The sequence below is a fragment of the Arabidopsis thaliana genome, chromosome 3, assembly GCF_000001735.4.
Source record: "Arabidopsis thaliana chromosome 3, partial sequence".
NCBI lineage: Eukaryota > Viridiplantae > Streptophyta > Magnoliopsida > Brassicales > Brassicaceae > Arabidopsis > Arabidopsis thaliana.
Genome location: NC_003074.8, coordinates 22818217 through 22834986, shown reverse-complemented (window position 1 = coordinate 22834986; position 16770 = coordinate 22818217). Strand labels below are relative to the sequence as shown.

At 40.0% G+C, this 16770-nt stretch overlaps 3 protein-coding genes and 1 long non-coding RNA gene across 9 annotated transcripts; 1 reads left to right on the top strand and 3 right to left on the bottom strand.

The window, feature by feature from the left end:
- Positions 1 to 102: 102 nt before the first annotated feature.
- Positions 103 to 321, top strand: AT3G09695. The gene has a single exon (NR_141556.1). It is a non-coding gene; the product is annotated as an other RNA (long non-coding RNA).
- A 557-nt stretch (positions 322 to 878) lies between these two features.
- Positions 879 to 7448, bottom strand: AT3G61690 (nucleotidyltransferase). Of its 3 annotated transcripts, none has more exons than NM_001340119.1 (10): positions 6393 to 7448; positions 6124 to 6312; positions 5895 to 5987; positions 5616 to 5798; positions 5434 to 5536; positions 5154 to 5339; positions 2641 to 4973; positions 1901 to 2207; positions 1639 to 1747; positions 879 to 1519 (listed from the first exon to the last, which is right to left on the bottom strand). In NM_001340119.1, the coding sequence occupies exons 1-10, from the start codon at positions 6636 to 6638 to the stop codon at positions 1510 to 1512; spliced, it is 3759 nt and encodes a 1252-aa protein (NP_001327686.1). In that variant the 5' UTR covers positions 6639 to 7448; the 3' UTR covers positions 879 to 1509. The 3 variants fall into 3 exon arrangements, with proteins under 3 accessions (NP_001327686.1, NP_191728.2, NP_001327687.1); NM_001340120.1 differs by having other exon boundaries at positions 883 to 1181; positions 1297 to 1519; positions 1639 to 2207; positions 6393 to 7103; NM_116034.5 differs by having other exon boundaries at positions 1639 to 2207; positions 6393 to 7103.
- A 367-nt stretch (positions 7449 to 7815) lies between these two features.
- AT3G61680 (alpha/beta-Hydrolases superfamily protein) lies at positions 7816 to 11564 on the bottom strand. Of its 3 annotated transcripts, NM_001340117.1 has the most exons (6): positions 11170 to 11564; positions 10717 to 10822; positions 9284 to 10378; positions 9126 to 9185; positions 8562 to 8978; positions 7816 to 8459 (listed from the first exon to the last, which is right to left on the bottom strand). In NM_001340117.1, exons 3-6 carry the CDS (start codon positions 10355 to 10357, stop codon positions 8061 to 8063), a joined length of 1950 nt encoding a protein of 649 aa, NP_001327424.1. In that variant the 5' UTR covers positions 10358 to 10378; positions 10717 to 10822; positions 11170 to 11564; the 3' UTR covers positions 7816 to 8060. The 3 variants fall into 3 exon arrangements, with proteins under 3 accessions (NP_001327424.1, NP_191727.2, NP_001327423.1); NM_116033.5 differs by lacking the exon at positions 10717 to 10822; NM_001340118.1 differs by lacking the exon at positions 11170 to 11564 and having other exon boundaries at positions 7904 to 8459; positions 10717 to 11006.
- A 1392-nt stretch (positions 11565 to 12956) lies between these two features.
- On the bottom strand, positions 12957 to 16398 carry AT3G61670 (extra-large G-like protein, putative (DUF3133)). 2 transcript variants are annotated; one of them, NM_116032.4, is made up of 6 exons: positions 16081 to 16398; positions 15821 to 15967; positions 13695 to 15612; positions 13560 to 13620; positions 13258 to 13481; positions 12964 to 13171 (listed from the first exon to the last, which is right to left on the bottom strand). In NM_116032.4, the coding sequence occupies exons 2-6, from the start codon at positions 15933 to 15935 to the stop codon at positions 13117 to 13119; spliced, it is 2373 nt and encodes a 790-aa protein (NP_191726.1). In that variant the 5' UTR covers positions 15936 to 15967; positions 16081 to 16398; the 3' UTR covers positions 12964 to 13116. The 2 variants fall into 2 exon arrangements, with proteins under 2 accessions (NP_001326344.1, NP_191726.1); NM_001340116.1 differs by having other exon boundaries at positions 12957 to 13481.
- Positions 16399 to 16770: the final 372 nt, after the last annotated feature.

Here is a 16770-nt window from a genome sequence, read left to right as displayed (position 1 = left end):
TTGATTGTTGCGTTACGAGACAAGACGCAGGCAGGGTATGGGCATGGCCTGCTCGCTCTATGGAACTTTCTGGGAATACCATTTTCTACGTAATATTCAACCATTGCTTCAGGACCACCATTTTTTTTTTTGTGAAATTACTCTCTATATTAATTGATACCAAATTCGATTTCTCATAAACGAGTGGTCCGACTTCCTACACTTTATAAAAAAAAAAAAAACACTACAAAATAGTTTTGTGTCATTAGGCAATAATAGGCACCAAACAAGATCTTCTGATTATATATAGTTCCGCGCAATGTTGACTTGCTTGCTTTTTCCCCTGATTATTTTTCTCTTTTATAATACCATACTCGCCGAGTTTATCAAACAACATAAGAACCATGTAATTTGCAATGTGACAAAACAACTCATCATATTTCAAAGAAAAAGCCTAAGATCCATCATGATATGAATCTCAAATTATTATATTCTATAATGTTTGGTCAACTATTATTAGGTCCAAAACAATGCATTTATTTCTCTTTTACGTCTAAGTTTATTACTCTAAAACAAAACAATAACTATGAGCTCGTTTTGATTAACTCAGACGTTTAAGAGACATGAAATTATTGTTAGTTTTGGCATTTTCTCCGTACAATTTATCACAGTCACAGGTCATGGCTACACAAAAAGAATGATGGGCTATACTGTTTTACTTATATTTTCATACTACTTTCGAGCCCATTAATGGCCCAAAACATAAGCCACACTATTTAGGCCTGGCCTGAATAAGCGTCATCATTCATAGTTTAATACCTACAAACGGTTATCTTATATGAATTTATGGTTCCCTTTTCTTTTTTTTTACACTTGACTTTTTTTAGACTTACGAAGTTATATGATTCAACATCTTCTTCTGGTCATAACCGTAATTTTCCAAAATTAAGCTACAGGTACAGCTAAAAAGTGTACTACAGTTTTCTTTTTCTAAAAATAGTAGAGAAATTCTTTCTTGAATTTTTAGAAACAAGATTGACGATAAGCCCTGGATTCTATTAGTTTCTATGTGGGCAAAAAAGGCTACATTTTCTATGGAAATAAAATGCTAAGGGAAAGCGAAAAGAAACAAAAAACAGAGAAAAGTTACCTAACCGAACTAGATCTGAGAAAGAGTTCCTGCGTTTTTTCATCCATCTGGGCTATCAAAACCAAACAGCAATCTCCGTGAAAATGATGATTAAACCGATGATCATGGGCGGTAATGGCTTGATTGTAGTGTACATACAAAGAACAATCCAGGCTTGGGTCGCTTACCGATTCCCCTTTGACTTGGCTTCCTTCTTTGCTGCTCTCCAGACCACACTTGAACAGAAATATCCAGATTGGTCTGAGCTCTATCAAGTCTCTCCTTTCACGGCTTCACAACTTTTTGCCTTCTTTAGATTTCCAAGACCCTAGTGATGTGATCGTACAGTATTCTTCTAAGTTCTTGAGTTTATTGCAGCTAAACTTGAGCAACCATCGATGTTACTTTCCCCTGTTTAGTGAAATCAAGAGGAAACTCTGAGGTCTACGATACTTTTTTAATCAAGAATCTTCTTCCTCTCTGTAATTTAACATTGGGCTGTAATAGGAAGTCTATAAAACCAAAATTACCTGGGGAAGTGAGGCGAGGAAGGATCGTCAGGTGAAGACATATGAGCAGAAGCAGCAGCACCACGAAACCTTGGCTGATCCTCGTCATTTAAATGTGGCGCTTCACCACCTGGTCCAAGAGACCCATACTCATTGTGTTCAGATGGTGAATTGTAAACATTATTATGGCCATATGGATAAAACATCATGACAGATGGAACGTTGTGTCCCTCTGAAGAAGTCACACTGTTTTGCTTCATCCCCGGTGGTAATCGGTACATACCATAAGCAATATTTCCAGAAGCATCTTGTGAAGTGTTTGAGCGAATTGGACCGTTTTGAGAATGATGAGCAGAATAGGAGGACGATTCATGTCTGTACGACGACCCCCAATGCCTATCAGATCGGTCTTGCCTTGAAATTGGCTTATTGTCAGCTTGGTTACGATTGTTGTGGTTACGTCCAGAACCTCGTGTCTTTGAACCAGCATTCCAATTCCCTTCTCTATCGCTATGATGGTCGGTTCTGTCATGCCCATAATTTCCACGCCTCATGCCAGAAGTAGGCCGCTGCTCCCTAGGAGAAATCTTCTGCAACAAATTCAGCACAAGTTTAGAGCAGTGTGGCAAACCAAAACCGTCATGAGTAAAGACAGGACAGAATCAATAAAGGTATAACGGAAAACAAAAAACGAAAAAACGAAAAGGTAAAGAAAAAAAGGTATAACGGAAAAAATCCAGAACCATATAGCCTGCAACATGACCAAATTTGTCAAGTTGCAGATTTGGATGCAAGTACGGTAAGCAGACAGATCATGCTGTAAATTCATTAAAGAAATATAGGGCTGCAAGACTGACAGACCATTTTATTATTAATAAGCAAGGTAAAAGCACTTCATTTAGCATTTGAAAATATCTATGGTTCGTTTCACAAGACCAGACAATAAAATGAAAGTTGTACCTCGATTAACCAAAGCATGCACGCAAGTATAAAGGAAGCTCAAGGAAGGTATTAAGTTCTTACTGGATTTGGAAAATAGGTCCCTGTTCCACTTCGATATCTGGGAGTTTCATTAGCGTAACGAGGGTAAATGTTGGGTGGCCTGGTTGAAACAGGTTGTACAGGAGCAACCGGTACAAGACGAGGTCCGTAGGTCATGAGTTGATTCACAGCATTGGTGTAAGCCAGAGGTCTTCCAGGACCATCCCATGGTAAACGCCCCTGGAGATAAGCAGGTGGCACTACAACAGGAGCAGGATACAACACAGGCGGATGTTGAGAATTCTGGCAAGAGCGGCCATACTGCAAATTTTGCCAATGGCTTATAAAATCACCATTGAGTATATCATTCTTACGCTCCACCTGTTCTGCAGAAGAGCCCATTCTAGTGGAGTGCGAAGAAACTACTATCTCAGACTGATCAAGTCCCCTGGACGAGTCGAAACTTTTACAGGGTTCATGATTCTCTACTCCTTCATCCACACTGTGGTGGCTTGCCAGAGCATCTGATGTTGCATTACCACCAGCTTGGTAATTGTACATTGGAAGCATTGCAACAATCGGAACAGGTGGTCCTGTGGGATAAAACGTATATCCAGAATTATCAACCTCGTTTTGTTGCATGCCATGGCCAAGGATAAACGGAGCAAGAGACACTGTGGACTCTGATCCACTTGCCTGAGCTAGTTCATGACCATGTATTTGATGCCTCTGAACTTGAAATGAAGGGACAGTAGGACGAGGCCCCAGATCTCTATCTATTATTTCATTGCTAGATACAGGAATCCATTCTCTGTTATCATCATCAATCTGGATTGAGTGCTCAGGAACACTCTTTCCTTTTCCATACAGTGTAGATGCGGCCCCAGACACAACTTTCCTATTCCGTCTATCCTTAGCTGGCTTTGACCCCCTTGTAGTTGATCCATCCCAGGAGCTTTCAGATGAAGTCCTGCTTCGAACGGAACTAGCGCCAGACACAGATCTAGAGCCTACAGTTCTCTCCTCACTCTGAATCTGACTGCTTCCTCTGACTGGAGAGTGGGAATTTTCTAAATCATCCCCCCTTGTCAGCCGATTTTTCCTTCTTGAAGGTACAAAACTGTGCTCTGCAAAAGATGACTGATGTTTATCATCTGCCTGATGCATTCCATAACCACCATTTTCAAGTCCAAAACTATGAGTTCCCCTTTCTGGCTCGTGCCAGAGATCATTGTCAGACTCATCGACATTCACTTCTGAAGACCCCATGTCATCACTACCAGTTTTGCTCGGCTTTTCTGAAATTGGGTGGGCTCCACTGGGAAAATAATGGGTAAATGGTGAAGAAACAAAGTTTTGCGGAAATTGCAGATTAGTACTCCAAGGTGCCTCGATGAAAGGAAGGTTAGAAGGAACAATACCAGGCATATTCCTCTGACCATATCCCATTGAAGCTAAGATAGAAGGTGTAATTGGAAACGGTAAGTGACCCGTTGAAAAATTAAAAGGGAAAGGAAAGTGTCCATTAAAACCTTGCCCAGTAACAGATGTCATCGAGTTAACAAGATCTTGCTCTTCCTGTTCCCCTGCAACAGAGAAGTCTTCATTCACGGAAACGGACCCTACTTCATCATAGTAACTGTTCACTGCACTGCTCATGTCAGCAGTACTATCAGGACTTTGAGGGGATGGAGTATGCCTAACTGACGAAGAGTCGGCTGAATATCTAACACCACTTGACAAAGTTTCAGACTCAAGACTTTTTTTCCTGATACTATCAACCCTGGTAGAATTAGTTTGGCGTTTCCCAGCATCTGGGGCGGCTCTACTACGACGAGATTGTAAAAGAGCTTCACCATGTGTCTCAGTAAGCTCAGGGCTAGAGCGGGTCCTGGCAAAAATATGCCTACCATGAAAATTGTTAACCAGAGTTTCTGGCTTAACAGTTTGCTGAAGCTTATCATTTAAAGCACTTTGATTGGAATTGACTTCCTGAGCAGGTTGGTAAGAGTTGCCTCGACTCTTTTGCGTTTGATATGTTACTCTAGATGTAATTTCTGTTCCACAGTTATTCTGTTGAGAGGGCATACTCCGAGCTCCGTGAACCCCACCAAGACGGATGGCATTTTGGTTTCTTTTGTTGTTTAAAGAATTACTAACATTTTCAGCTTGATGATATGGCTCAGGATCTCCCAGTCTTGATAGCCATAAGTCATTTCCAGGAGCATCAGGACGTCGACCACTGCCGTGTCTTTCCCATGTGTTCATAAAAAATTGGTTAACCTCATGGATCAAATTCTCCTTAGGGCATTCAAGTAACCTGGTCAACTTCTTGGCACCCAGGGTAAATGCGCTTCGTATCCTAAAGAAGTTACCTGACACAATAATTGAACAACAAAAACATAATCCAAGCATGTAAGGAAGTCAACATGTTTGTGCATCTTCTAGCTTCATACTGTATAAGCAACTAAGGCAGAATGCAAACAGATTAACATTCAATAATAAAAGTATTGGTTTATAAAGAATAGTAAACAGCATTCAACCCAAGTAAGTACCTTTACTGACACTGCGTCCAAGGTTGTTGTTTTCACGCAAAGGGTCTATAACATTGAAATGTTTGGACACAAAAGGCTGGCCCTGTATCTCTTGAGGAGCAATATTAACTGCATAAACTCTACTACAAGCTCTATAAAACGCTTCACTAACTCGTAACTCTCCAACATCCCTTCGTGGAGGCTCCGCTGCCAAAAAATTGCATAGCAAGACAATCAGTACTAGAGACAGTTAAGAAGCACAACTAATGCAAAAGTATGATGGACATCAGTTCGTAAATACCTGTTACATCTGGTAGTGAACTAACTGGAACAGGGCCCCAGAGGCTAAGACAAAAATTCTGCCAGTCAAACTTACTAAAGAACTCAAGAAAACGATAGAGAACCTACAAATGCAAGAAGACCAGTCAGGAAGATTGAAGAAGCAATCTTGACAGAACAAAGGCAGTTTCATAATGACATTACCTCAAGAGGTCCCGAAAATGAGTTGTTGAAAAGATAAAATATGTAAAGAACCAAGGTTTCCAGGGCATATGTCGAAATAAGCCCATGGTGAGCTCCCAATATACGGCTCTCGTAGTAACACCAGGCTTTAATCAATATAATACTACGCTTGAATAAATGGTTCTGGTTTATATAGTGATCAACCTGCATATATGAACAGTAAAGAGGTAAGAAATCAAAAGATCTGCCTAACTCAGGAAGAGAAAGCAAGAGGCATGTTGTCTTCGGTGGAATGCTAACCTCCTCAAGGAAGCATAATGTACACAGCCCTCCAATCTGGTTGAAAGATATATCTACCACAATATTCTCTACCAGACACTTAATTATCTTCACCTGAAACATTGTACCAGTGAAAAATCATTAGACGATCCAGTACGTCAAGAGACTCAACCTTACTTGGAATAAATATCAATGGTTCATACAGCAAACATAGAAAGAGGAGAAAAAAGAAGCATTCTAATTCGCATACTTCTGCTTGTATATACTGGACTTCTTTGACATGGAATTCAGCATTCTCATTCTTCTCTTCCTTTTCAAGCATATCACGAACCAAATTAGCCCAAGAATCCTTCAGATTTTGGTTAGCGCTAAAAGCCGTTAAGTCGATATCTCCATCAGGCAAATAAGTCTTGAGAGGTACAGATCCAAACATAAAGATCTAGAAGACACAAAATAGTTACTTGTTACATTATCTCAAGGAATAAAAACAAAAGTTTAAAAACAAGAAAGTTAACCCACCTGAACCTGAGGGAAGCATTCCATGATAAGCCTCCTGACGTAACTGGCAACAGCATTACGGCGATCTTCGGAAGGTGGATTTGGCTGGATGCAAGCAATGAGCTTGGCAGTTCGATCCTCCGCCTTGGCCCATCGCTCAGCATCGAGTGGCCTAGTCACAGATGCAGCCTTGCCTGGTAATAAACCGTTGGGATGTAAGCCAGAGGGTGACGGCGGAGAAGCCGCCCATGATTCATGCTCACCCATGCAAATCTCTGCCGTGACAGTCACCGACGAAAGCTTACCCCTCTAATCCAAACAAAGACCTTAAACCAACCGTTACGTTTTCTTCAACGGTTGCTAATAAGCAACCTCCCTGATGAATCGTAGCTTCAAAGTCACCGGAAATGGGGAAAACAAATCAAATAGCTACGAGCCTAAAGAACCTTGGATCTATCTGGCTAATCCAATAACCCCAAACAGACAAATTTGTAAAGAATCAAATCGAAATCGGAGAAGGGGAAATCGAATTGAAGAAGAAGGAAACCCTAGGAGGAGGAAACGAAGGAGACGGGAGTTAGATTCTAAAAACAGAGAGTGGGTGGCGGAAATCAATAAGAACCCTAGAGGATAAATCGAGAGAAAATCTAGCAGTATCGACGAATCGAGAGGCAAATGCGAGATTGATCAAGGTTACCACTGGCGGACTGAAATCGTGCGGAAGAAGATGATGAAGAAGACATGACCAAAAATGAACATCTATATATTTTGATTAGGTTTTTTTTTTTTTTTTTAATATCTTCTTCTTCTGTTGTTGATGATATTATTCTTTTTCTTTCGTTCTTTCTTTCTGGGAGGAAGAGGAAAAAGTGGGAGTGTTTGGTGACGAGGATAGGCAATCCCGGTGAATCTCAGCTTCTCCATGGGCGTTTTCGTCATTGTATCATAATTTAAATAGCTTATTGACATTTAATTAAAACTATGCCTTACAAAATAATTGTAAAGTCACACACACAAACAACGCAATAATGATATATTCTGTTTTTATCAATAATAAAACCAATTAAAATGATAAAATGTACGTGTTTTCTATTTTGAGTACGCAAATTTTCCACGTGCCTTACTAATTTCTCATGGCCCAAAATGAAACCATTCCATAAACGACATTGAAGTCATTCGTTGATTTAATTTTGATGTGTACGTATATATATGAGAATCGCCTCTTCAAACCAAATCTCCTATACGAATGTTGTATTTATGGATTAATGAATATATATGAGACATTGATAAAACTAAAAAGAAAACCCTTTTTTTAAAAAAAACAAAATTAAAGGATGGTTCTTTTCTTTCTTTTTTAATAAATACGCCTGGTTTAATTAGTGGGCCTTACTATCGAAAAGAAGATTTCAAATTGCATAAGCCTATTATTGGGCCTAATTATTTCTTGCTAATATATGCCCATTTTTGTAAAACGGTGTGCATCGAATGGGAGTGAGTGATCCATGGAGTTGGAGAAAACCAAATTTTCCAATCTCCACCAACCATAATTTGCTTACAATATTTTAGAAGTTTAGAATAATTTATTCTTTACAATATTTTATTCGCTTGTTTCGGCTCACCCACAAGAAATGTAAATAAACGCATAATCAGAAGTGATTCCACTTATATACAACCGTACATTTTCCTTCATTAGACACGTGTCATGATCTCCTCGGCCGTCGTCAGGCTCTCGTTTAATCCACGTCCTGCTGATGTCAGCACGGGCCAAACACTCCTCCTTTGTATCCTGGCTTTCCTAACTATGAGCTTCGTGTGCTGCCTGAGAACTCCGTTCACGGCCTTAACGTAGTTCTTGGAGTCGTGGTCCCTCAAGACTGAACCTTCCGAGCCATAAGCTGCGCGTTGACTCAGCGTTTCGAGCGGGTGAGGGCGGTTTAAAAATGCTCGTAACGCCGTAGGAGAGTAACCTTCGTTGCTATTTTCTAAAATGTACAGAGCGTTTCCCGGTGGAAGCCATGGGTGCGTCGGCGAGACGCTCTCACTCGGCTGTAGAATATATACTTTCCCCATCGGTGAATACAACAGTTTCTGTCAAAACGCAAAAACACAACCAAAAAACTTCAACATCCGTATTTTTAATTTAAGATGTTCAAAACGTTAAGCCAAAAAGGAAATTATAGTAAGACTTACATTTTTGTTGAGACAAGGATGTGTACGGAAGGAGCCATTCAAACGCTTGAGAACGAGAGCAACATGGTCAGGATAATTACACGAAAAGGCTCGTGGGACGATATCTCTATGCATCATCACACAGTGAACATGACTCTCGTCAAGACCAAGCTCCGCTAGAATCTTCTCACCACCACAAAACACAAACGGTGAACCGAACGTGACAACGGATTTCATAGCTTCAGAGCTAACGAGTCCTCTAGAGATAAGCATCAAATTCACTATTAATGAGAGACTGCCTCCAAGAGAATGACCCGTGAACTGAAACTTAGCTCTATCTCCATGTCTAGACAAATGCTCTGTTATTTCTGGTAAGAACTGTTCGTATATTCCTTTTGCTGCCTCGTAGATTCCTCTGTGGACTAATACATCTGTGTCCTGCGACATTCATATCAATATCTTAAGGTCTCTAGGATAAACACAAACCAAAATAATTGTAATGTAACCTAAGCGATTGGATAAACCGAGTTAAATAACCGAATCAAAAACCAAATGTACATCCCTAGCCAAGATCAAGATCTTTACCTCAAACTTAGTTGGCTCGAAGAAAAGGTTTGCTTTCCAAGAAGCTAAAGAATCAGATCCCTGCAACGACATAACACTAATTAGCTAGCAGATTCAAGGATCATGATGTGAGGAAACAGAGGATTTGCTTGAAAGTAGTAACTTTGAACACATATTACCTGAATCACAAAGCACCTAGTGTATGTGTTTGGATCATCACAAACAAACCACTCACAAGGAGATGATTGTAGCGACTGTAACTCCCTTGCCGCTTCTAGCTTCTCCTCCTCACCCGCAGCAACCACCGCGGTCATGGTAGACGCTGCAGCCTGAGCAGCAGCAGCTGATTTATAAATTGGTTCTGAAAGATCATACTCTTTGCAAGAGTGAATGTAAGACGCAGCTGAAGCAGCAATCTTGTAAGCAGAAGCAGAAGATGAAGCTGATCGTTGAGACTGCTTCTCGGATTCTAAATCCGGGGATGTAATAACAGGGACATGTGTTGGATCTTGCTCTAGTTTCTCTCTAAGTATCGCTGCTTTAGCTTTCTTTTCCAATGAAGATGTCACAAACTTTAACCCATAGTTTCTTCTCAAATCCTCACCCTTGATCTCAGGTATCGTGTAAGCCAAGTTACACAAATAAGCTAACTGAGAAAGCTTTTTAGCCTCAGACCAAGAAACCTTCACAAGCAATCTAGAGAACGATTCTCGTCCCCAATCACCATTTACAGATCCGTAATTCGCAATGCAACCTTCTTCTTCTTCACAACCACACGTAACGTCAACACTTTCCTCTGCAACGTCACTGTTTCCACTCTCTGTTTTTTGCTCTCTCTTCCACTGTCTCCTTATCTCAAGCAGCCTCTCGACCCAATTTGCCTTCTTGGCTCCATCTAGATTTGGCTCTGTCTCAATCTCAATCTCATCGCTCTCTTGCTCGTCTTGAGACGTGTCCGTTTCAAATAGCAACGTTTTTATCGGACTTGGGATTATAGAACTCGATATCTGAAACGAGAACACTCCCACAGATCGACTCGTTTTCATCCCCGGACGAACAGACACAGCAAGAATGCGATTATTATTATTACCGGAGCGACAACACAAGTGATTGTCGGAACTCGATCTCCGTATACCACCGCCTTTTAAGACGAGATCTTGACCGGACAACGATCTACGGAGGCCAATATGTTCTCTTAAAACGTCATTTGCCGCCGCTGGAGATGTAGACGCCATAGCCGTATTAAACGCCATTCTTTATGAACAAAACTCCAACTATAGCAAACAAGACAAGACAAATAGAATCCTAATTATTAAACACAAATAAACAGAGTATAATAAAAGAAAATTAAATAAAAGGAAATAAAAACAATCTCAATCAGTCTAACTGTTCTTAGTAATTTTTTGTTAGAAAATCTTTATATATTTCATACTATTTGCGGAACATAATGAAACGTTTTAATAGGCCAAAAAGTAAGAAACGTTTTAATTAGTTTGACTAGGGTTAAATGTTGGCATAGTAGGAATGTGTTATTATGGATCGAATTTAGGTAATTAGCCAGCTATAAAGGAAATAACAGGTATTAAATTCACCTACGAGCCAACTTAACAACCTTTGCTATGTGTGTGGGGTTCGAGTTGGACTGGGTCCGTCGTACAGAAGTGCTTCCACGTGCGCCACGTACGATGTGCTCATCTTTATTAACATCTTTTCATTTCCTTAACAAGTAAAAGTAGGTTTTGTCTAATTCAAATAAGCAGCATAACTCTAATTTCTTATTCTCTTGATTTTTATGTTGTTGCTCGTTATGATAAATCACTATGAACAACAACGAACATTACATGGAATTATAGTTTTCGTTTATTATAGCAGGAAATAAACAAATTAAATCGAAGAAAAAAAGACAAAATTATTGAAATGTTGAAAAAACAAAACAAAACAAACAAAAGCATATGATATGTGTTGTTCATTAAAAGACGGAGAGATTACGGATATTCACGAGAATAATTTGGAAGAAACAAAACAAAGATTGTTAAAACAATGAGTCTCGAGATGCGTTAATTACCTTATTTCTGAGTGTTGATCGATGGCAAACAACAATGGAGGATCAAAAACAGCGTTGCTTAACCGTTATTGGATCAGTCGGAGATCAGGATCATCATTAGACCATGCTTTGAAACGATAGCAAAAATCGAATACCAGATCCTTTGATAAGAAACGATCGAGGCGGAGATTCCAACAATGGCAAAGAAATGTAGATTTGAATACGTACAATGAATCTTAAACGAGAAGGTTACAAAGAGTCAGACCAGATTCTGAAACTTGTTCGTGTTTCTGTAAAAAGATTCATGAATCTCTCTCTCTCTTTCACAGATGTAGATGGAGCCAGATTAATATATACGTGAAATGAAAGAAGAGAGAGAGAGAGAATCAAGTCACGTGGATGGAGAGAAAGAGAAGCTAAGTAAGGACGTAAATGCCCTCGTTGTGGTCACAGACTCAAAGATCGGCAAAACCGCGCGTAGTGGTGGTGGTTGGAGAGTAGTTAGGCCCTTCTTTTGCTTAATTATCGATTTCTTTTTTGGTAAATGTCGTTATGAAAAAATAAATTTGTCGTTCTTGTATCCACAAGTTTGCTAGGCCTCTTCACAATTTTAGTCAAACCTCATAAATCTAACAAAATCGATTTGCGCTGGAGTGTCGAAATAAATAACGTAACGAATTTTTCCCATACGACAATGCCAGTGTGTTGTGTAATAATAATATCAAACGTAGAGAGTCTAAGGGTATTTACGTCATAATACATGGGAAGCGTGCGTGAGAGATGAAAATATCTATTTGACCACGGAGGAGAACACGGGTAAAAGAGTAATTTGCAAAGATGAGAAGTAAAACGATCACGACGAGCCAAATGTTCGGTTGCATGAAGCAAAGAGCGTCAGTAACCTCCACATATCGTCCCCCAGGTGGTGGCAGCCGCCTTTTAGTTTCCGCCGGTTTTCAAAATTTGTGAAATCGTTTTTATCATTTGTTTGTTTCCTTATTAATGTTCTGCCAAAGAGACTTGCCACTTGTTGCCACAAGAACCCTCCGTTTCATTCTAGTTCATGGGCTTCTTACTAATGGACTTATATCTGGAAAACATTCAAAATCTAAAAAGAAAGCCCATCACTTAACTAAACGTCGATCCAATGTTTAAAAGTCGATCCAAACTTGTGGACGGAGAAGATAAAATTTTGCATAGATTAGCCATGTTAACACTAAACCATATGCTAATTAAAGCCACACTCTCTCAGCTAGCTAACGTGTGCTTACTCACATTGGGCTAATTAATCTTAAAATAGAGAATTTTTGCAGCTGAAGGAGGGAATAAATAATACTCTGTCTTCCGACTACCCAGACAGCATACTTGAGTGATTACATAAACACAGTTACAAAGATCAATCGAACCAAACACAAACACTCTAAATAAGATGCAAGACTTATACTAACCATCAAAGAAGACACTGTTGTGGTTTGGATAATGAGATCATTTGGATCCGATAGCAGATTCTATTGCTACTTCAAAGCCATGGAGTTGTAGATCATGTAGTGGGCAGAATCAAGATTTGAGGACAAATGGCATGATAACCAAAGCAATTGATGGCTCCAACATTCTCATAACCAGGCCGCTTCTATCTCCGCACAAAGACTAGCCTGATGTCAACGTCTGTTAGATCATCAATCACTGCTATTTCTGTTCCATTTAAAGGAGCCAATGTCATCATAATGTCCATCATGAATTGTTTCTTGAGAATTGGTTTAAGAATCTTTCATCTCAATTTTTTTGTTTGTTTTCTATTGAGACGTATGACAAATTCATTTCAATTGTTCGTTGTAGCAAATTTTGATTGAAGAAGTCTAAAAATTAAACTTGGAAGCAAATAATACCAATTTCTAAATACATACATAAGCTCTCTCTTTCTAAACAAAAGATATTCAGCTAAATACATATCTCTCCTCTTATCTTCTTTCACGTAGTTCTCTTTGGAAGTCTCATCCCAAACCCACGCTTCAATTTCTCAATCCTGCACCATCAACAAACAAACCAACTGGATCACACATAAATTTCTTGTGAAGAAAGTAACAAAAGTTGTGATGTAAAAAGGTTTACGTTGGGGCTAGTTTCCCGAGGCAATCGAGCTCTTCACCGGTGTCTTCATCTATGACTCTACCCGTTATGTCAACAATGTAGGATCTATCTCTGTCCGGAGGAAGTCCTCTACCCGCAAGCAAGTCCAAATCTTTCCGGTGAAGCTCTCTTCCGTTCACAAACACTCCCGTTGTTCCACCTGAGCAGTTCTCTGGCATTGGGTAATTAAGCTCTTCTATGAATGGCTGCAACAAAAAGGATTCCGCCTTTTTAGTAAGATTCAGGAACATATTGACAAGAAGCAATATCAAAAATGTGTTTACCGGTAATATTCCAAGACCTGGACCTCCCATTACTCCCCAGAATCCAGCTCTGTAATCATACCTAGAATGTCCCCAAAACACATTAGCAGTCATGAAGAAGATGTCATAACAGAAGAGGCATCGAAAGTTACTTACCAGTAGTTTCCTGGCTGAATGACTCCGGCTTGCTTCTCTGCTTTTCTCAGCAGACGTTCGGTTAAAGGATGTCCATTTATCGAAACATTGCTTTTGTTCCCTTCATCATTCTGAATAGATTTTGTCAGATCTTTGAAGCTTTTCTTCACAATGCTCGCGAATCCGCTCTTCTTAGCTCTTTGCTGCTGATCTTTAGATACTCCACTGTTACGATGAGAGTAGTCGTTGAAGTTAACTTCCATCTCACTTGCAAGTGAAACCTCTTTCATGGAGTTCTGTCTCATGGCTGTTGCCTTGCTCAGTGTGACCTTGTCGTGTTCTGAACGAGAGCTACGGCTGCCTGCTCCAGACCGGTCATGATTGATCGAAGAGTAATCAACAAAGTTTTCGTGAGCTTCAGCTAGTGGCTTAGCGGTTAGACTGTCTGAGCTTAGCTCTCCCTCGGAAAGGCTGGCGGAATGAGAATGAACGTGTTGCATATCTTGAGACTTGTCTGAAATCAATCCCGGAAGATCTCTTGGTTCATCATCCAACGAGTGAAATACATAACCAAGAAGATCATAGTCATCAGAAGTGTAATCAGCAGCTACACGGGCTTCTCCTTGTCTCGTTGAAGCTGTGTTTGTCGAGAGAACGAATTTGTTATTAACAACAGATAAATCTATCAAACAGGAACATGCTCCACACCGCACTTTCTGTTGTTTCTTTGTACCAGCCTCTGGTTTCTTTGGCAATTGTAGAAGCTCAAAGCAGTTTTGACAGGTTATAAACGGTGCACCACCTGCCAAAGGGCGGATATGACGAGATCCGCCTGATAATACAACTTTAGGAGGACGAATCCGAGAAAGAGCATCCATTTGAGCATCACTGAAGTTACTAGGCCATCTTCCATGAGGCTGTAGACCACGAGAACCATAAGTTCTAGGATTATGCGGTGGAGCAAAACCCATAACGCTCTCATGAGGATAAAAACCAGCATTATAGGGTGCATCAGGGACCACCGGTGCTGAACCTCGCCAGTATTTATTATCATAACAGTGGTAACAAGAGCAAGATGAGTGATGAAAATGCCCGTTTTGCTGCGGGTATGCGTCAAAGAGATCATGACCGTTGTTATTATTACCAACATATTGTCCCGAGAAGTAGGGATGAGGACCTCTTCCGTGTATCGGGAACCTATGAGGGTCTCCATAAGAGGGATGCATCAGACTGTGGTGCATAGGGGCTTCATTGATGTTGTTGTTGTTGTAAGGAAACTGTGGTTGATGGTAATAAGAAGGACCTCCAACAGCGTGATTTCCTGTACTGTGAAACCGCATTGGAGGCGCCTTGTTCAACCCCGAGGCGGACGAAGAACTAGGAGCCTGTTCTTTAGACTTGTCAGTTGCCACATTGCAAGACTGAACAAGCTGTTCTTTGATCTTTTCTAACTGTCTCAGAAGTCCAGCTCGGTCTTGCTCAATTGCTTCGTTGCTCTGATCTTTCAAGTGTTTCTGGAATTCAAGGAGTGAATCTGGAAAGTAGTTTGCTGAAGAAGAAGTGCCTTCATCACAAGGATGCCTAGAAGTGGATAATCTGTTGATGACACTTTGAGAATCACATCTCTTGGTTGTTCTTTTCCTAAACCGATCCCAACCCGAATCTTGTTGTCTCCCTGATTGAGATTTAAGGTCATCTTTATCCCCTAATAATATAGATCTGTTACCTTGTTCAAGAGAAGAAGGTTTTGAACAAGGATCACTCTCAACATCAACAGGAACAACATTATGGTGGTGTCTCAAAGATGGAACATCAGAGTCAGATGAAGTTTCACTAGAATCCAATATTGCTTTCTCTGGGGAACTAGCTGAAACCGGTTTGGCTGTATCTTCAACGGACTTGACTGAAACAGAATCTGCTTCACGCTCCTTGGTTTTGGCTGTATGTTAAACAAGTCTCATTAGGGTAAGCATAAGAAATACAAAAAGCTACTTAATTCGAATTAAACAAAACCAGATCGCTAATAACATCACAAACAAGAACTAAAAAAAAAGATTCTCTGCATTGATTCCATCAAAAGCACAATCATCAAATCCTACAAAATTGGGCATCTCTGGTTGAAACTCAAAAAAGTTAAGAGAAGTTACCACGAAGAACGGTGAAGCAGCCACCGCACTGGAAAAAGGGAGAATCTTCAGGCTCTGATAAGAGATTCTCGCATTTTGGGCAACGAACTAGCCTTACTTTGGTCGAATCGGCCATTTCTTTTTAATTAAAACAAACCCAGAAAATGTCTGACAGAGAAAAAGTACACAGAAATCAGAAGGAGAAGAAAGAATGACGACTTATTAGTGAATGAATCACACAAAGAAGATTTCAGTTTTGAAGAAAGAGAGAAAAACTGAACCTTTTGTTCAGAGAGCTTTCTCTATGATTGGGTTTATTAGCTTCAGCTTCTGCTACTGGATCCCTTCTTTACTAGCTCGGGATATCCAAACCGGAAGAAGGAGTAAACCCACAAAGAGCAAAGGACAGAGGAAAACGCTGTCTGGAAAAGAACTTTGGGGTTAAAAAGTAAGAAATTTATGAAATCTCTGTCTCTCTATTTCGCGTTTTGGATAATAGTAGTTCTCGTAGAGTTCGAAGTTTGATCTTGTTGGGAGAAACTCTCTCTCTTTCTCTGGGGGGTTATGCTTTGTTTCTTCTGCAAATTTCGCTCCTTTCCACACGGCACAGAGTAAGAAGTAGTATAAAACATCTCTCTCTCTCTCTTTCAGAAAATAAATGACGTCGTTTTAGCAGCTACCAACATTTATTGAAACGACGGCGTTTTTTACAGTGAGCGTTTTTACTGTAAGTTACTTGGTGGTTATTTGTTTTCATTATTCCTCTCTGAGCTGTGACGCAACCACCACAATGGTCCGTATCTTCCTAACGGCGAAACTCTCAGTTCCGTCTGCTTCTTCTTCTACGCCGTTATTAGTAGTGTTTATGCTGATGTGTACTTTTTCCATTTTCACACACTCTTTTTTGTTTTTTATTGTTGTAAAATACGAAATGGTTGGTTTTACTTTTTATCTTTTTTCAGTATGCATTT

Coding starts and splice junctions, on each gene's coding strand:
- AT3G61680 (NM_001340117.1), bottom strand. CDS start 10,357: ATGGCGTTTAATACGGCTATGGCGTCTACATCTCCAGCGGCGGCAAAT. Junction 8,979..9,125: donor TCGAGCCAACTAAGTTTGAG/GTAAAGATCTTG, acceptor TGAATGTCGCAG/GACACAGATGTATTAGTCCA. Junction 8,460..8,561: donor ATCCTTGTCTCAACAAAAAT/GTAAGTCTTACT, acceptor GCGTTTTGACAG/AAACTGTTGTATTCACCGAT.
- AT3G61670 (NM_116032.4), bottom strand. CDS start 15,935: ATGGCCGATTCGACCAAAGTAAGGCTAGTTCGTTGCCCAAAATGCGAG. Junction 13,621..13,694: donor ATTCAGCCAGGAAACTACTG/GTAAGTAACTTT, acceptor GGGACATTCTAG/GTATGATTACAGAGCTGGAT. Junction 13,482..13,559: donor CAGGTCTTGGAATATTACCG/GTAAACACATTT, acceptor TTTTTGTTGCAG/CCATTCATAGAAGAGCTTAA.
- AT3G61690 (NM_116034.5), bottom strand. CDS start 6,638: ATGGGTGAGCATGAATCATGGGCGGCTTCTCCGCCGTCACCCTCTGGC. Junction 4,974..5,153: donor TGGACGCAGTGTCAGTAAAG/GTACTTACTTGG, acceptor TTATTGTGTCAG/GTAACTTCTTTAGGATACGA. Junction 2,208..2,640: donor GGACCTATTTTCCAAATCCA/GTAAGAACTTAA, acceptor AATTTGTTGCAG/AAGATTTCTCCTAGGGAGCA.